Here is an 18,201-nt window from a genome sequence, read left to right on the forward strand (position 1 = left end):
CTTTCCAGCTTTATTGCAAGTCAACAATTCTTAATCTTAGGTCTCCTGAGAACTCTTTTGTTCGAGGCATGGTTCACATCAGGCAATGCGTTTTGTGAATAGCAAACTCAAATTTTGTGAGTGTTTTTATAGTGCAAAGCAGCTCTAACCAGCATCTCCAATCTCATCTCATTGATTGGACTCCCGGTTAGTTGACTCCTGACTCCAATTAGGTTTTGGAGAAGTCATTAGCCTAGGATTTCACATACTTTTTCCAACCTACACTGTGAATGTTTACATGATGCATTCATTATAGACAAGAAAAAAAATCAAAAATGTATGTTATTAGTTTAAGCACACTGTTTGTCTATTGTTGTGATTTACATGAAGATCAGATTTGATGACCAATTTATGTAGAAATCCAGGTATTTCCAAAGGGTTCAGACAGTTTTTCTTGCAACTGTGTATTGCTCATTGAACCATAGACCCAAATGTTGGTGATTAGAAACCCTCCCCATACAGAAACAACTGTATATTATCGGCGACTTCGTTCTTCAAGAAGAACATACAAGACTTCGCCACTGACAACTTAACCTCCCTAGTAAATCGACCATATTTCAACATCCACTATAGCTTGTTGAATAGATTTGATCACGAGTTTCATTCCACCCTCTTAATAGCGCCACCATCAGCATATAGCGAAGCTCCAATACCCCTACCTACATTCGAAAACACATCGTTAATCATAATGTTGAACAAAATAGGACAGATAGCACTGGCAATGAGGTATAATAAGAAATACCACTCAATTTAGAGAACAATGCTCCGGCTCCACCCATGAAAAGCACGTTGATGTACGTAATAAAATAAGCCTGCGAGCGCGTTCAGCAAACGTGCGTGCGTTACGTGCATCAAAGATGGTGTCGTAGGAACTGGGTACTGTTGTTCTAGAAGTCATCTGAGTCTCAAATAGCTACATGCATGTGTTTAGTTTCTTGGAGCTGCTTAGAGTAAATAAGTATGATCAAACTGATGTTTGCAGGATACAAAAAAAGTGAAAGGTACACGTAGAGAGGGTCGTTAGCAAGGAACTTAGTTTGAGGCAGTTTAGCTAGCTAACAATGTGTAACGTTGTGTTTTGAACTGACCTGTGTGGTGTGCTTGCTAGGGACTGGTTTACTTTGAGATTTGACCGATTGGAGGCTAGCTATCCAGCTAGACCGCTCTATCTAGCCGGATCAGAGTGCGCGTGACCTTCTTTGCCCCCATTACATAGTTAGTTATCTGGCAAAGGTTACTGTAGTTAGCCAAAACAAAAGTCGCTAGCTGCCTTGCTTGTGAAAGTTAAACAGAGCGCTGGCTATAGATAAGATGATTTGTTTTTAAGCTTCTACAGTAGCTGACTTGCTAAGCTTGGTAGGGCGTGCTTTGTCAATTCAGAACTACGCTAGGTGAGAGTGGTCTCGCAGCATCTGGATTCAACGAGTTTAGTGTGTATGAATGAATGGACCCAAGTCAAACAGCTGGGAGGAAGCTCAAGCTTACATTACCGACATTGGGTTCCCAACGAATTGACCAACGACCACATTAAAGGGGACCAACAACGAATAACTTTTGATTGTCTTTTAAAATATTTTTTAAATACCATTTACAATAATGACTTACCGAGCCTTTATAAACTTTTTGTGCCTTGGGAATCGAGCTGTCACTATTTTAAATAGGAGCTCAGGTCGCCTCCTTCACATCCAGATGGGGATACGAAATATTGCATCACAGGCTGAAAGTGGTTTCAACCCTGCGAAAGTTGCTGTGGTGACAAAGATGACAAGATATGAATTCGAGCAGCAAAGATATCGCTTTTCAGAGCTCTCAGAAGAGGACTTAAAACAGCTGGTAAGGGAATGGGGGAAAAAGTATGGTACTTGCCAGTGGTGTAAAAAATCGTGAAAGTACTACTTGATTTGTTTTGGTGGGTATTTGTACTTTACTATTTATATTTTTGACAACTTTTACTTAGCTACATTCCTAAAGGAAATGATCTACGTTTTACCCCATACATTTTCTCTGACACCCTTTACATTTTGAATGCTTAGTAGGACTGGATAATGGTCCGATTCACACACTTATCAACAGAACATCCCTACTGCTTCTGAAGTGGCGGATTCACTAAACACATATGCCCCTGGCTAGCCATACATTGTTCACTTAATATAAGGAATGTTGTATTATTTATACTTTTGACACTTAAGTATATTTTCGCAATAAATGTACTATTGATACTTAAGTATATTTAAAACAAATTACTTTTAGACTCTTACTCAAGTATTATTTTTCTGGGTGATGTTTACTGGAGTAATTTTCTGTTAAGGTATCTTTACTTTTCCTCAATTTTGACAATTGGGTAATTTTTCCACCACTAGTACTTGCTCTGACTCACTTATTTTTAAAATGTGTTCATCCTTGACAGTAAAACACCCCCTGAACGACTAGGCATCGGCACATGCTAGTTTTCCTTTCAGTTCAGACAGAGACTTGGTGATCCCATAGATCTTTGCTGGTGATGGACAGATATTTATATTGCAGGATGTCCCATTCCTTTCTCAATGTTGTGAGTTGTATAATAATCCTCACCAGAGCCTGATTGAAATGTCTTTGCTGTGGTTTAAAATGGTGATAATCTGAGTTTTTGTGCTTGTTACAGCTTGCATTGAAGGGCTCCAGTTACCTTGGGCTGCTGGAGAGACACAACATCCATACCCGCAATGTGGAACACATTGTGGAGAGTCTACAGTAAGATGATGAGATTCTATTCAAGGATATTGTTGTGATTTACTGTATACAAGCAGTCATGAAGTTGTAAAGTGACCACAACCATAACCTTTGTGTATTTTCTGTTCCCTCTAGGAAAGAGGGGATGGAGGTGCGTGTGGTGAAGAGAGGGCAATATGATGAAGAAACAGTGCGATGGGCAGATGCTATTATCTCTGCAGGGGGTACGTTTTCTCCCTTTTTAAGAGTTTGAGAAAAGTAGCTGATAATTTCGCATGGTCACTTTCCCACAGTGGTACAATTGAATTGGGATTGTTTTGTAAGTCCGTGCTCAGAGAATACAAAGGGTCAGCTCAACCCACGAATAGGCCTATTTCACCCAGAAACCTTGCTATCATAATCTGACCCCCTCCTGTTCCTTTTGTTAGGGGATGGAACTATGCTACTTGTCGCCAGTAAGGTTTTCAATAAAGACCAACCCGTTCTTGGGGTTAACACAGACCCGGAAAGGTAACAACTCACAACAAAAGGAGTTATTGAAAATAAAGTGGTGGTTTGGGGAATTCCCTGTGGTGAATTTCAACAGTTTGTTAAATGGAATGAGAGGAGGGGGGTTGCTTTATCTAGTTTGAGGGGAAAAAGTGCTCCTATTAAAGCAGTCTTTTTTGCTTTACATGAAGGTCAGAGGGACACCTGTGCCTGCCTGTGCGTTACACACATGCCTTCCCTGAGGCACTACAAAAACTCCGCCGTGGTCAGTTCAGGTGGGTGTTTCCCTTTCACCTCCCTGGCTAGAATGCTGCTGTTAGGAAAGCTATGTTTACTCGTGAAGAATACTCTGATCTTTTTGCCACGCTTCCCCAGTTCTTTTCAGCATTCCTGGTCTTACTACACTGCCCTCTGGTGTTACTGTTGCTGAACTCTAAGACTTGAGTTTCTGATTCCAGGAACAGTAATGCCTAATAATATCATGGCATTTTTCACCCCCCCCCCCCTTTTCTTTCTCCATATGTTCCTCTCCCTGCCTACAACACACTACTAATTATTAACTCCACTTATTAATTTCCTTCCCATTCCCTCTCAACCCCTCCCCTTATACGTCCTGCAGGTGGCAGTGGCGGCAGAGGATCCGTCTACACCTGGAGGGCACAGGGATCAATCCCACCCCAGTGAACCTACATGAACAGCAGCTCAGTCTGGAGCAACACAACCAGGCCCACCGCATCACCCTCATGGAGGCCCAGAGCAGTACGGCCCCTCGGCCTCCTATGTGTACCTGGCTCAGTCTCTTTGTCTGTCTGTCTGGGCCCTTGGGGAATAATCAAAGACTTATTGAATGGAGGGGGCACTGTCTTGAATGATTAACATGTCTTCTGGTCTGTCGTTTTTGTTCTGGTATTAATTCACACAATTATTTTCATCTGATTTGTCAAAAAGCTATTTTCTACCAGTTCCTCTTCATTCAGCTGTTTTTTTGATACAGGCAAGGCTTGCAGCTTATCCAGGCCCTACCTACTCCCTGTCAGAGGACTGAATGAGATCTTCATTGGGGAATCTCTCTCCTCCAGGTACCCTTGTCATCAAACCAAACCATGGCATCTTGACCCCCCCCCAAACATGAATGCCTATTTTTGCTGCTTTGCTGCTCATCTCTGCATGTTTCCCCCTTCATTAACCCTCCTCTGCACTACTTGGAAGGCCACCATTGTAAATAAGAATTTGTTCTTAACTGACTTGCCTAGTTAAATATAAAATAAAAATACTACCACCCCTACCCATTTCTCCATGCACTCATTGGTGGATCTCTATCCGTCACTCACAGGGTGAAGTATAAATCCTTCAAACCTCATCTCACCCTCTCGCTCCATAGGGCTTCCTACTATGAGATCTCTGTGGACGATGGACCGTGGGAGAAGCAGAAGAGCTCTGGCCTTAGCATCTGCACTGGGACTGGATCTAAAGCCTGGTACACTAAGCTCCAACACTTTTTCTTTTTACCTATGTTGGTGTTTGCCAATTACTGGTCCTGGAAGTCCACTTTGAATGCTACTTCTTGTGTATGGTAGTTCAAAAAAAATATCATTCAGGAAAAATGATGATTTAACTGACAGCACAGCTTTTAGTAGAATGTTTGTTTCATGAGACTCGTTCTGGTGTGTTTTCACAGGTCTTACAATATTAACAAACTGGTTGAACAGGCTGTGGGAGAGGTCTTAAGAATAGGTGTGTGGACTCCAACCTTTCTTTATGAACCCTAATAATCATGTGGATTTGTGTTTTTGTAAATTTGTGTGTAAATGGAATTACAGCTGGAAATTTGAGACAATCAATGATTTGGGGAGAACCTGTTTACTACACTGATAATGTCATGACAGTGATCGAGTCCTCTGTCTTCCCAGGAAAGGCACAAATGGGTCTTGATATTCCACTGAGTCAGGAATTGATTGAAAAGGGTGAGTTCCAAAAGATGTACAGCTGAATGTGTGTATGGATGAATGCTCAAGGAAAATGTGTGTACATGAATTGCACAATGTCTTTCTTTTGTCAGTGACTGATGAATACAACAAGTCTCTGGTGTTTGGTCCGGAGGAAGGCAGAATGATCTTCAGCATCAGAGAGCCAATCGTCAACAGAGTATTCTCCAGCAGTCGCCAAAGAGGCTTTGCCAACAGGTCCGTTCTATCTACAGTGCCTTAGTATTCACACCCCTTTTCCACATTTTGTTGTTACAGCCTGAATTTAAAATGATACGTTTAACTGTTTTGAGTCAGTAAGTATTCAACACCTTTTGTTATGGCAAGCCTAAATAAGTTTCTTAACAAGTCACATAATAAGTTGCATGGACTCTGTGTGCAGTAATAGTGTTTAGAATGACCACCTCATCTCTGTACCCCACACATGCCATTTATCTTTAAGTTATTAATTACACTTTGGATGCAGTATCAATACACCCAGTCACAACAAAGACACGTTTTTCCTAACTCAGTTGTCGGAGAGGAAGGAAACCGCTCTGTGATTTCAACATGCGACCAATGGTGACTTTAAAACAGTTAGAGTTTAATGGCTGTGGTAGGACAAAACTGAGGATGGATAACAACGTTATTACTCCACAATACTAACCTAAATGACAGAGTGAAAAGAAGGAAGCCTGTACCGAATACAAATATTCCAAACATGCATCCTGTTTGCAATAAGGCACTTAAGTAAAACTTCAAAAAAATGTGGCAAAGAAATTAACTTTGTCCAAAATACAGACTGGGAGACAAATTTGCCTTTTTAGCAGGACAATAACCTAAAACACAAGGCCAAATATACAGTCGTGGCCAAAAGTTTTGAGAATGACACAAATTAATTTTCACAAAGTCTGCTGCCTCAGTTTGTATGATGGCAAAAGGAGGGTGGTGCTTGTTATCATTGTTCTTCCTCTGTCAACCATGGTTACCTGCAAGAAAACACGTGCCGTCATCTTACTTTGCACAAAAAGGGCTTCACGGGCAAGGATATTGCTGCCAGTAAGATTGCACCTAAATCAACCATTTATCGGATCATCAAGAACTTCAAGGAGAGTGGTTCAATTGTTTTGAAGAAGGCTTCAGGGTGCCCAAGAAAGTCCAGCAAGCGCCAGGACTGTCTCCTAAAGTTGATTCAGCTGCGGGATCGGGGCACCACCAGTACAGAGCTTGCTCAGGAATGGAAGCAGGCAGGTGTGAGTTCATCTGCACGCACAGTGAGGTGAAGAATTTTGGAGGATGACCTGGTGTCAAGAAGGGCAGCAAAGAAGCCACTTCTCTCCAGGAAAAACATCAGGGACAGACTGATATTCTGCAAAAGGTACAGGGATTGGACTGCTGAGGACTGGGGTAAAGTCATTTTCACTGATGAATCCCCTTTTCTGATTGTTTGGGGCATCCGGAAAAAAGCTTGTCCGGAGAAGACGAGGTGAGCGCTTCCATCAGTCCTGTGTCATGCCAACAGTAAAGCATCCTGAGACCATTAATGTGAGGGGTTTCTTCTCAGCCAAGGGAGTGGGCTCACTCACAATTTTGCCTAAGAACACAGCCATGAATAAAGAATGGTACCAACACATCCTTCGAGAGCAACTTCTCCCAACCATCCAGGAACAGTTTGGTGACGAACAATGCCTTTTCCAGCATGATGGAGCACCGTGCCATAAGGCGAAAGTGATAACTAAGTGGCTCTGGGAACAAAACATCGAAATTTTGGGTCCATGGCCAGGAAACTCCCCAGACCTTAATCCCATTGAGAACTTGTGGTCAATCCTCAAGAGGCGGGTGGACAAACAAAACCCCACACATTCTGACAAACTTCAAGCATTGATTATGCAAGAATGGGTTGCCATCAGTCAGGATGTGGCCCAGAAGTTCATTGACAGCATGCCAGGGCAGATTGCAGAGGTCTTGAAAAAGAAGGGTCAACCCTGCAAATATTGACTCTTTGCATCAACTTCATGTAATTGTCAATAAATGCCTTTGACACTTATGAAATGCTTGTAATTATACTTCAGTATTCAATAGTAACATCTGACAAAAATATCTAGACACAAACGGCAAACTTTGGAAATTAATATTTGTCATTCTCAAAACTTTTGGCTGCGACTGTACACTGGAGTTTCTTACCCAGATGACATTGAATGTTCCTGAATGGCGTAGTTACAGTTTTGACTTTTAAATCGGCTTGAATCTATGGCAAGACTTAAATGGCTGTAGTAATGATCAACAACCAACTTGACAGAGCTTTTAAGAATTAAAAATATTATAATGTGCAAATGACGTACAATCCAGGTGTGGAACACTGACTTACCCATAAAGACTCCCAGCTGTAATCGCTGCCAAAGGTGATTCTAACATGTATTGACTCTGGAGGGGTGAATACTTCTAGTATGTCCATGCCCATTCTTCTTGTCTTGCAGTGGGGTACAAGCTCCCATTTTATTTTTTTCCTTTTTTATCTTTTTTTTTAATGTTTTGGGTTTTGCTCTTCAGGGTGTGTGTGCGCTCGCGGTGCTGGGACGCGTGCATGGTGGTGGACGGCGGGACTTCTTTTGAGTTCAACGACGGTGCCATAGCAACAATCACCATGAACGAGGAGGACCAGCTCCGGACTGTTCTCCTTGAAAACTGACCGGCCAAATCATCCTTACTGAACTCGGTGGACTCTCAACAGCAGTGATCTATGAAGGAAGCAGGGAGGACAAGCTAGTCTCATGCATTATTAGGACCTGTGAACTTGATGAGACTATCACATCCTCCCCTTGTAGCTTTTTGGAGTTTGGCAGAATGATATTTAGGTTATATTCACATATGTGTTCTTTACTTTTGCATTGGTGTTGGCTGTATTAGTTACATTTGGGGTTTATTTAGCTTTTTTTGTCTCAATTTGTTTTATCCAATATCTTTACAAGCTTATCGGGCCATTGGAAATTAGTGTAATTATTCAGTATTTGCAACTTTTTTCACAATACAATTACTTACAGCAGCCTGGCGTTATTCGTCTTGCTCCATTATGGATTGTTAGTTTCACAAGTTTTGAGTTTGCATAAGAGACCATATAGGCAGCTGTGAGTTTCTGACTTTGCCTTGGGCATTTATCGTTGCCAAACACTACCCAAATCAATCCTCTCCACCCATTGCTATATAATTCAAAACTGAGACAGTGAGCCCACGTGACACACCATTTCTTACGGAATGTTGTGTTATAATAACTGGATGTGCTGCCATCATTAGTTTATTTTATATATACATTTATATTTTGGGTGTTTTTCAGACTGCCAATTACTATTGGAAAAACTGTTGCTGTGTTGGTGGACAAATTCTGATAAAAAAAAAAAATCTATTCCATTTGGCTGATTTTATATATTTTTCTAGGTCTTTTGAGCTGCTTGGCTTCAAACACTGATTGTGTTGGGGTAGAACATTGAAAATCAAATGCACTAAGATCAAAACCCGAAAGCATTGTATTGCTCAACAGGTCAGGGCCTCGAGGGTCTTCACCTCAACTTTGACAAAACAGTGCCTTGGCCTGAAACTGCAAAATACTAAAATATTTGCTTCCAGTGTTCATCAAGGGGTCATTTGGAAAATTTTCGGGAGTTAAGAGGGATGGTTTTAGTTATGAATCATACATTGTGTAAGATTAATATGCAGAAGGGAGTGATGTCTAAATCCTTATTGTGTTGTGAATTCTGCCATGTGAACTGTATGTGGGCTACTTTCTGTGGCTCTACATCTGAAATGACTGTCTATGCACCTTATGGTGCCAGGTCATTAAACTACACTGAACAAAAACATTTGCGTGACAAGTGAAGTGCTGCTCCCATGTTTCATGAGCTTAAATAAAAGATTCAGAAATGTTCTATGTACAAAAAGCTTATTTCTCTCAAATGGTGTGCACAAATTACATCCCAGTTAGTGATCCTTTGTCAAGACAATCCAGGCAGTTGACAGATGTGGAATATCAAGGCTGATTAAACATTACACAGTTGCACCTTGTGCTGGGGACAATAAAAGAGCACTCTAAAATGTGCAGTTTTGTCACAACACAATGCCACAGAAGTTAAGGGAATGTGCAATTGGCATGCTGACTACAGGAATGTCCACCAGAGAATTGAATGTTCATTTCTCTACCATAAGCTGCCTCCAATGTAGTTTTAGACAATTTGGCAGTACAGCTAACCGGTCTCACAATCGCAGACCATGTTTAACCACACCAGCCCAGGACCTCCACATCCAGCTTCTTCACCTGCGGGATCGTCAGAGGGTGGGCAGGGATGCTGAAGAGTATTTCTGTCAGTTCTATAGCTTGTTTGGGGGGAAAAACTCATTCTGATTGGTTGGGCCTGGCACCCAAGTGTGTGGGCCTATGCCCTCCCGGGCCCCTACCCAGGCATGTAAAATCCATAGATTAGGGCCTAATGAATTTATTTCAATTGACTGATTTCCTTACATGATCTGTAACTCAGTAAAATCTTTGAAAAGGTTGCATTTATATTTTTGTTCACTATTCAACACAGGAGGCATTTGTCTGATTATTAAATCGTGTGAAATCAAAACATCACAGAACTCTTTAAATAAAACATTTATTTAGACATTGACAGTGCATCTTATTTGTCAATGCATTAATTAAAAAGAAACATCTACATTTTCTTAAACATCTCAACCAAATGTGAGCACAAACAGGAACCAGACCAAACATGGCTCAGATCCATACATAGCTAGTCCCCCCCCCCTGTGGCAGAGACTAGCATTTTCTTCTACATTATATGCCTGTAATGTGGTGCACACTCATATTCAGTACCTAATTTAGAGACAAGATTACATTTGTGTTTCTACAAAAATGCCAAAAGATTTAGACTTTTGTATACATTATAACCACCTCAGCTTTTATTCTGTCAAACAGGTTAAATGTTCACATACTGCTTTACTCATCTCATATGTATATACTGTGTTCTATTCTACTGTATTTTAGTCAATGCCACTCTGACATTGAGCAATCTAATATTTATGCATTTCTTAATTTTATTATTTTACTTTTAGATTTTTATGTATTGTTAGATACTGCTGCACTGTTGGTGCTAGGAACATAAGCATTTTCACTACACCCACCGTAACAGCAGCTAAATATGTGACCAATAACATTTGATTTGGAAGTAGACGTTGATGTAAACTGTAACTTCATTGATTTTTTTCCCTTTAAAATAAACAGATCAAGTAAAAGGCATCATTATTTAAAATGGGGCCTTCAAATACAGGTTTGTATTTTACAAACACTTTAAAAAGAGAATTCTAACCATTGCATCACGAGGTAGAGATTTCACCAGCTACAATGGTGGTGCACCGATGCAATAATCCAACTCGGACCAAAATCTTCCTCGTCTTTCTGGCAAACACTGCTTACAGTTGATAGACAGTAACTGGAACTGATGTTCCATTATCCCGTTGGTAAAACATTACAGAATTAACAAACATTATCAATCTATAATGTTAAGTTTTGCACAGTTTACAGTCTTTGGAATGTTCGGAAGTCAATAAATTGGCCAGATTATGGAGACATTATCAGCAGCCTATAAATCTGAATTTATGATTATCTCAAGTAAAAAATAAAAAATTATTTCCCTGATAGCTACAAGCTCTGTCTTCAACATTATCAGGGTTCAAATATTTCTAAAACAGGAACGCTTTAAAATCTTATGAATTCAGTTGCATGGTATTCAAGTAGCGTTACTGTGGAGAAATGCAATTTACCAGCATTTAAAAACGTTCACTAATGTGTATCCGAAGGACATGTCCTATGACAATAATAACTTAGAACCAATGGCCATCATTATAAAACAAAAATAAGTGCTGACAAAAGAACAACACGACATCTTCATCAGAACAATTGGTGTCAGTGTTCAACAAATTGCAAAAGGCACTATGGAATATTCCTAGACACAATGTCTGACACGGACACAATAAAAATAGCTAATATTCCTCCTATATCAGGACCACATCAGACAGAAATTAGTTATGACATGTTAGTGACCACGTTAGGAAGGCGTTATGGCTAGGGTCTGAACTAGAGGTTGACCGATTAATCGGAATGGCCGATTAATTAGGGCCGATTTCAAGATTTAATAACAATCGGAAATCGTTTTTTTGGGGCGCCGATTTGCTGATTTTTTTATACCTTTATTTAACTAGGCAAGTCAGTTAAGAACACATTCTTATTTTCAATGACGGCCTAGGAACGGTGGGTTAACTGCCTTGTTCAGGGGCAGAACAACTGATTTTCACCTTGTCAGCTCGGGGGAGCCGATCTTGCAGCCTTACAGTTAACTAGTCCAACGCAATAACGACCTGCCTCTCTCTCGTTGCACTCCACAAGGAGACTACCTTTTACGCGAATGCCAAGGTAAGTTGCTAGCTAGCATTAAACTTATCTTTTAAAAAACAGTCAATCATAATCACTAGTTAACTACACATGGTTGATGATATTACTAGATATTATCTAGCGTGTCCTGCGTTGCATATAATCTGACTGAGTATACAAGTATCTAAGTATCTGACTGAGCGGTGGTAGGCAGAAGCAGGCGCGTAAACATTCATTCAAACAGCACTTTAGTGCGTTTTGCCAGCAGCTCTTCGTTGTGCGTCAAGCATTGAGCTGTTTATGACTTTAGGCCTATCAACTCCCGAGATGAGGCTGGTGTAACCGAAGTGAAATGGCTAGCTAGCTAGCTAGTAGTTGATCCCCTTGCTTTGCTTGGGTAACGCTGCTTCGATGGTGGCTGTTGTCGTTGTGTTGCTGGTTCGAGCCCAGGGAGGAGCGAGGAGAGGGACGGAAGCTATACTGTTACACTGGCAATACTAAAGGGCCTATAAGAACATCCAATAGTCAAAGGTTAATGAAATACAAATGGTATAGAGGGAAATAGTCCTATAATTCCTAGAATAACTACAACCTAAAACTTCTTACCTGGGAATATTGAAGACTAATGTTAAAAGGAACCACCAGCTTTCATATGTTCTTATGTTCTAAGCAAGGAACTGAAACGTTAGCTTTCTTATATAGCACATGTTGCACTTTTACTTTCTTCTCCAACACTTTGTTTTTGCATTATTTAAACCAAATTGAACATGTTTCATTATTTACTTGAGGCTACATTTATTTTATTGATGTATTATATTAAGTTAAAATAAGTGTTCATTCAGTATTGTTGTAATTGTCATTATTACAAATACATTTAAAAATTAAAAATTAAATTTGACCGATTAATCGGTATCGGCTTTTTTGGTCCTCCAATAATCGGCATTGGCGTTGAAAAATAATAAATCGGTCGACCTCTAGTCTGAACACCAACGACAGGTCATGCCCCACATGGTGCATGACTTACGCTAAGGCAGCAGGGTGAACCTGGTAGTCTAAGAGACTGCAGCTGCTGAAGGATGGGGAAACTGGAGCTCGTCATCAGAACACTGTCACTAACACAAACACACAGACAAGATATCATCATGAGATTATGGTACGAAGAAACAGTATTTGTACAGTATCCATGTCAAATAATGTCATGGCCAAAGAAATCATGTGGATCCACATTTCAGTCCAGCTCAGGACATGCAGTATGAACGCACCTTAAATCCAGATTTACGAGGTTAGGACATCTCTCCACCAAGTCTTTCACATCTGAAAAGAGGCCATTGGTAAATTAAACTCATCAGGGATAATCAAAAACAGTCAATACAAACATGGGCAGAGGGAAAATGGTCAATGCCACAGGTTTTCCCCACCTTCCATAGTAAGGTTCTGTCTGTAGCCACTGAGGTTGAGCTGGGTTATATTGGAGGGGATGTTACTGACAACAGCCTTCACATGATCAGTGCTGAAGTCACACCACGACAAGATCAGCTCTTCAAGCCTTGGTATAGGAACGGAAAAAGGGAAAGCAACAAAGTTCTGTATTAGTTTACCAATTTACAGATCATGGTTTAAACAGAGAGTTAAATAGATTAAACTATCATTCAGAAATACTTAAGACATTTGAACACATTCAAAACAATCAAATAAAACAATTACAAATTGAGAGACTAAGTTAACCGTAAGCAGGATTTGAGAATCTGACTAAGCGAGTCGGGGGAGAATTCAGAGCAGCCACACAGATTGAGCCGTACCAGCACAGTATTCTGAGATAGGGACCTGATTGGTAGAGGAAGACTGTTTAGAGTCATTCTGAATGCTGTCTAAACAATACATCATTATAACAGATCATCATTGTAAACAGAGCATTTGTCTTCTTTATTCACTGAACGATGTTGTCAGAGAGCTCCAACGGGAGATGATATCATCTAGAACAGGGGTAGTGACAGTGCACCGAGAGATCCATGTGATGGAAATAACAGACAAAATTCAAAAGACAAATAGGATTGTCTGTGTTCACCTACAACAGATACCTCTGTATCCCCATTATGAGGACTCACTGTGTGTGGGTGAAACATGGTTCTCCAATGCAGGTATGGGGGCAGCGCAGTCCCAGTACTCAAACGATAAGCATCTGCCCAAGAGCTTGACCTAGCTGGGCTTTCCCTACCAGATCCACATTATGCCACAGAGACTCATCAAACCTGCCAGGCACAAAAACATACAGAGACTTAATGACAGACTCCGATTCATTTAGCTCATCTATTTGCCTGTGTTAGAAAAACAGTGTGATATCTAAGATGTTCAAGCAGAAATACTGCAATGTACTATGTAAGTAGTTTAAAAAGACAGTTGAATGGTCAAAGACTCACGCCAAGCGATGCCAGCGCTTGCAGACCCGGGACATCCTGAGGAGGTCCTGCAGAGGGAGGCAGGACAGAATTCCCAACAGCAACTCATCTGGGAGACTGTCCCAGGACAAGCCTGCCATTAAAAACAATGTCAGACATTTAATAACTTGCCCAAATAGTGACTTCCCTGAAACAGAACAATTATTAAAAATTCCAGATAATTAGCTATGTATTTCTAAGCTTGTTGTATTCCTCCCAACACATGGCTATATACACCTGAAAACTCCCTCCTTGTCCTTGGTCGCCTGGCAAGCACAAACTGGTTTTCCTCGTTCTCTTTGCCCTTGTAGACCACCCGCTGCTTGTGAGGTGGTGAACACTGCTGAATGAGCTCATGAGGAGTGGTTTCCGTGTCCAGACATTTACCAAAGTACTGTCTCTTTTTCCATTTGCTCTTCAGTGAGAGGGACAGCATGGATCCCTCCAAACTCTCATTCAGACAGGGAAACTACCTGCAAAGACCTGATACAAAAATAATGGGACAATGATTAAAAACAGAAATCTTTGTGGGGTGAGTATAATTTGTGGAATGTTCCAACAGGAATCTGTCCAAACACTTTGTAAAGTACAAGGTTGCCAAAAAACAACGCATACAAAGTAGAATGATCAATTCACCTAGCTAACTATCTGTCGAATAGGCATCAACTCACCACGTAGCTTATTCTTAATGTTTGTCAATAGGCTAACAGAGTGAGGACAGACATTTTTCAGAATAAACGTGGTGAGTGAAAAACTTTATGAAATAGCCCACCCAGTATCTTTGACTACAGCTCAGAATTTAACACCATAGTACCCTCCAAGGTCATCATTAAGCTGGAGGCCCTGGGTCTCAACGCCGCCCTGTGCAATTGGGTCCTGGACTTTCTGACGTGCCGCCCACAGGTGGTGAATGTAGGAAACAACATCTCCACTTCGCTGATCCTCAACACTGGGGCCTCACAAGGGTGCTTGCTCAGCCCTCTCCTGTACTCCTTGTTCACCCATGACTGTGTGGCCAAGCACGCCTTCAACTCAATCATCAAGTTTGCAGACGACACAACAGTAGTGGGCTTGATTACCAACAATGACGAGAAAGCCTACAGGGAGGTGGTGAGGGCACTCAGAGTGTGGTGTCAGGAAAACAAACTCTCACTCAACGTCAACAAAACAAAGGAGATGATCGTGGACTTCAGGAAACCGCAGAGAGAGCACCCACCTATCCACATCGAATGGACAGTACTGGAGAAGGAGGAAAGTTGTAAGTTCCTCTGCGTACACACCACAGACAAACTGAAATGGTCCACCCACACAGAGGGTGTGGTGAAGGCGGTGCAACAGTGGCTTGTCACCTAAAACCCTGACAAACTTTTAGAGATGCACAATCGAGAGCATCCTGTAGAGCTGTATCACCGCCTGGTACGGAAACTGCACCGCCCTCAACAGCAAGGCACTCCAAAGGGTGGTGCGGTCTGCACAATGCATCACCGGGGGCAAACTACCTGCCCTCCAAGACACCTACAGCACGTCACAGGAAGGCCAAAACGATCATCAAGGACTCATATCACTGGCCACTTTAATAAATGGATCACTAGTCAAGTCACTTTAAACAATGACACTAACAATGTTAACATATCTTACATTACTCAACTCATATGTATATAGTGTACCATCTATTGCACCTTGCCTATGATGCTCAGCCATATATTTATATGTACATATTCCATCCCTTTAGATTTGTGTGTATTAGTTAGTTGCTGGGGAATTGTTAGATATTACTGCACTGTCGGAACTAGAAGCTCAAGCATGTCGCTACACTCGCATTAACATCTGCTAACCAAAGGTGATTTGATTTGTATCTTATTTGGCCGCTACACAACTTTGTATGCGTTGTTTGTTGGCAACCATGTTATTTACGAAGTTTTTGTTACAGATTCCTGTTGGAACGTTCCACAAATTGTACCCACCCATCTTTGTGTGCATGTTGTATTACCCGGGATGTGACACAATGTACCCATCTTTGTGAGCATGTTGTATTACCCGGGATGTGACACAATGTACCATCTTTGTGAGCATGTTGTATTACCCGGGATGTGACACAATGTACCATCTTTGTGAGCATGTTGTATTACCCGGGATGTGACACAATGTAGCTAGTTAGCAAAGTGTAACGTTAGTTAGATAGTTCACGTTATCTCGCTACAATGTCAATGAATGCCCGCTATAATGCTTGCGGGCGTTCCATTTTAGTAGCTAATCTGAAAAGACGAAGAGATACAGGACTGTTCCGGGATGACAAGTGCGGCCACATGGATAAAAAACAAGGCACAGAGGTGGGGGTGTTAGTTTAATTTGGAATAAGCTTAATTAACGTCTACATTTTTGTGAGAATTTTTTAAAAACAATTACTTGATCAAAATAAAACTGAATGGTTTTGAACACTCCTGAGTAGGGTTGCCAGGTCAAGCTGGAATGTCTAGCCCAATGACTACTCAAAAAAAAAAAAAGGCTAGAAAACTAGCCCACTTTTGTGTTTCACAGCAAGAGAGGAGTTGCCATCGTTATACAATAAACCCATTTTCCATAATGCTTTCGAGCCAACTAAGAAATAACATAGTAACTAGTAACGACGTTAGAAGCTAAATGAGTGTTTACTCAAAATAATAATTATTGCAAGCTATGACATGACATTAAGGAATTGGAATATGTGGCATGAGAAAATATAATTTGCCCTTATTGTTATTATTATTAGTGCTATTATAAACTGGTTACCAACATAATTAGAACAGTAAAAACTAATGATTGTCATACCCGCGGTATATGGTCTGATTGGCTGAATTCAGGGCTAGAACCAGGTTTATAATTGTAAGAAAATAAAGAAATCCCCTAAACTAGGTGGTTCGATCCCTGAATGCTGATTGGCTTACAGCCGTGGTACATCAGAACGTATAACACGGGTATGACAAAATATTTATTTGTACTGCTCTAATTACGTTGGTAACCAGTTTAAAATAGCAATAAGGCACATCAGGGGTTTGTGGTATTTGGCCAATATACCACGGCTTAGGGCTGTATCCAGGCACCCCGCATTGCGTCTTGAAAAGAACAGTTCTTACCCGTGGTATATTGGCCATGTACCAGACCCCCTCTGGCCTTATTGCTTAAATAAATCAGACAGAAGAGTTTGAGTGATGAAAGTTGGACAGAGGATCTCGAAATATATTATCTGGCAATTGTGTTGTTATTATGTGCCAAATGTTAAGTCTAATGTCCTGCGTTTATGATTGTAATTCAATTTTGCTATGGTTTGCTTGGATAAAGGCATGTAGCCTATAACCCCTGATATGCCTACATCTAATTTCAGATAGTCTACAGTAGCCTAGAAAAGATTTAGGCAAGATGTAAACTGAACGATTTAGCAGCTTGCTTAGTTCAAATTAACAGACTAATTTATTCAACATGAATAGTGAAGAGATTAAGAGGTAAAATGTGCTTGTGTTTTCCAATAGCCTGTTGGAATAGGCTACTGATGACGGGTTCATAATATCAATCACTGAATTAAATATGAATAATATGTATATGACCTGAATATGCTTGTCAGCAACAGCCAGTGTTTATTTTTTTGAATTTGTTTTATCTGTAGCCTAATCTTACTGTTACCGTCGATCTAACGCGTGATTGATCGGCAATCTAACAACTGATCGACCGGCAACTGCGATAGAGTTTTGGTAATTTCTAATTCAATTAATTTATGATGACCATTAATGCATAATAACACAATGCTACTACTACAATAAACGTAATTATAGGAATAGGCTATTTATTAAATTGGTTTGCCAGCTCCGGGTAGGCTACACAAGTGGCACACATTTAGTTGTAATGACTCCAGTGATATCGTCATTTCAACATATTTATTGTATCAAATTGTAGCCTACAATGGCATATACGTTAATAGGCTCCATGATGGCCAACAGAGGCAAATGTACCATTCTTCACATTTAGCCTAATGTCAGTTTCGTTGAGTAATTTCCCCCATAAAAAGACTAGGTGAGGGAGTTCCATAACTTCCATTTCAAATTTCCACTCGGGCATCCCCGAGACCCAAGGACGACCAAAGTCGTTTTTCAGTGCTTTGCCTCCATCATTTATTTAT

At 40.7% G+C, this 18,201-nt stretch overlaps 1 protein-coding gene and 1 pseudogene across 2 annotated transcripts; one reads left to right on the forward strand and one right to left on the reverse strand.

Annotated features, from left to right (window-relative positions):
• Positions 1 to 859: 859 nt before the first annotated feature.
• On the forward strand, positions 860 to 9,133 carry LOC139408785 (NAD kinase 2, mitochondrial). 2 transcript variants are annotated; one of them, XM_071153108.1, is made up of 12 exons: positions 860 to 1,872; positions 2,681 to 2,769; positions 2,884 to 2,972; positions 3,177 to 3,258; positions 3,429 to 3,512; positions 3,857 to 3,996; positions 4,232 to 4,316; positions 4,619 to 4,714; positions 4,916 to 4,971; positions 5,148 to 5,201; positions 5,297 to 5,420; positions 7,752 to 9,133. In XM_071153108.1, the coding sequence occupies exons 1-12, from the start codon at positions 1,636 to 1,638 to the stop codon at positions 7,888 to 7,890; spliced, it is 1,275 nt and encodes a 424-aa protein (XP_071009209.1). In that variant the 5' UTR covers positions 860 to 1,635; the 3' UTR covers positions 7,891 to 9,133. The 2 variants fall into 2 exon arrangements, with proteins under 2 accessions (XP_071009209.1, XP_071009208.1); XM_071153107.1 differs by having other exon boundaries at positions 874 to 1,872; positions 4,571 to 4,714.
• Positions 9,134 to 12,636: 3,503 nt separating this feature from the next.
• LOC139409683 (S-phase kinase-associated protein 2-like) lies at positions 12,637 to 17,182 on the reverse strand (annotated as a pseudogene).
• Between the last annotated feature and the right edge of the window lie 1,019 nt (positions 17,183 to 18,201).

Source organism: Oncorhynchus clarkii, chromosome 5 (assembly GCF_045791955.1).
Source record: "Oncorhynchus clarkii lewisi isolate Uvic-CL-2024 chromosome 5, UVic_Ocla_1.0, whole genome shotgun sequence".
In the NCBI taxonomy this organism is placed as follows: domain Eukaryota; kingdom Metazoa; phylum Chordata; class Actinopteri; order Salmoniformes; family Salmonidae; genus Oncorhynchus; species Oncorhynchus clarkii.

What these genes read in the sequence shown, in the direction of transcription:
- LOC139408785 (XM_071153107.1), top strand. Translation starts at nt 1,636, where the DNA reads ATGACTTACCGAGCCTTTATAAACTTTTTGTGCCTTGGGAATCGAGCT. An exon ending in CACATTGTGGAGAGTCTACA is followed by an intron (nt 2,770 to 2,883) that starts GTAAGATGATGA and finishes TGTTCCCTCTAG; the next exon opens with GAAAGAGGGGATGGAGGTGC. An exon ending in GGGAGAGGTCTTAAGAATAG is followed by an intron (nt 4,972 to 5,147) that starts GTGTGTGGACTC and finishes CTGTCTTCCCAG; the next exon opens with GAAAGGCACAAATGGGTCTT.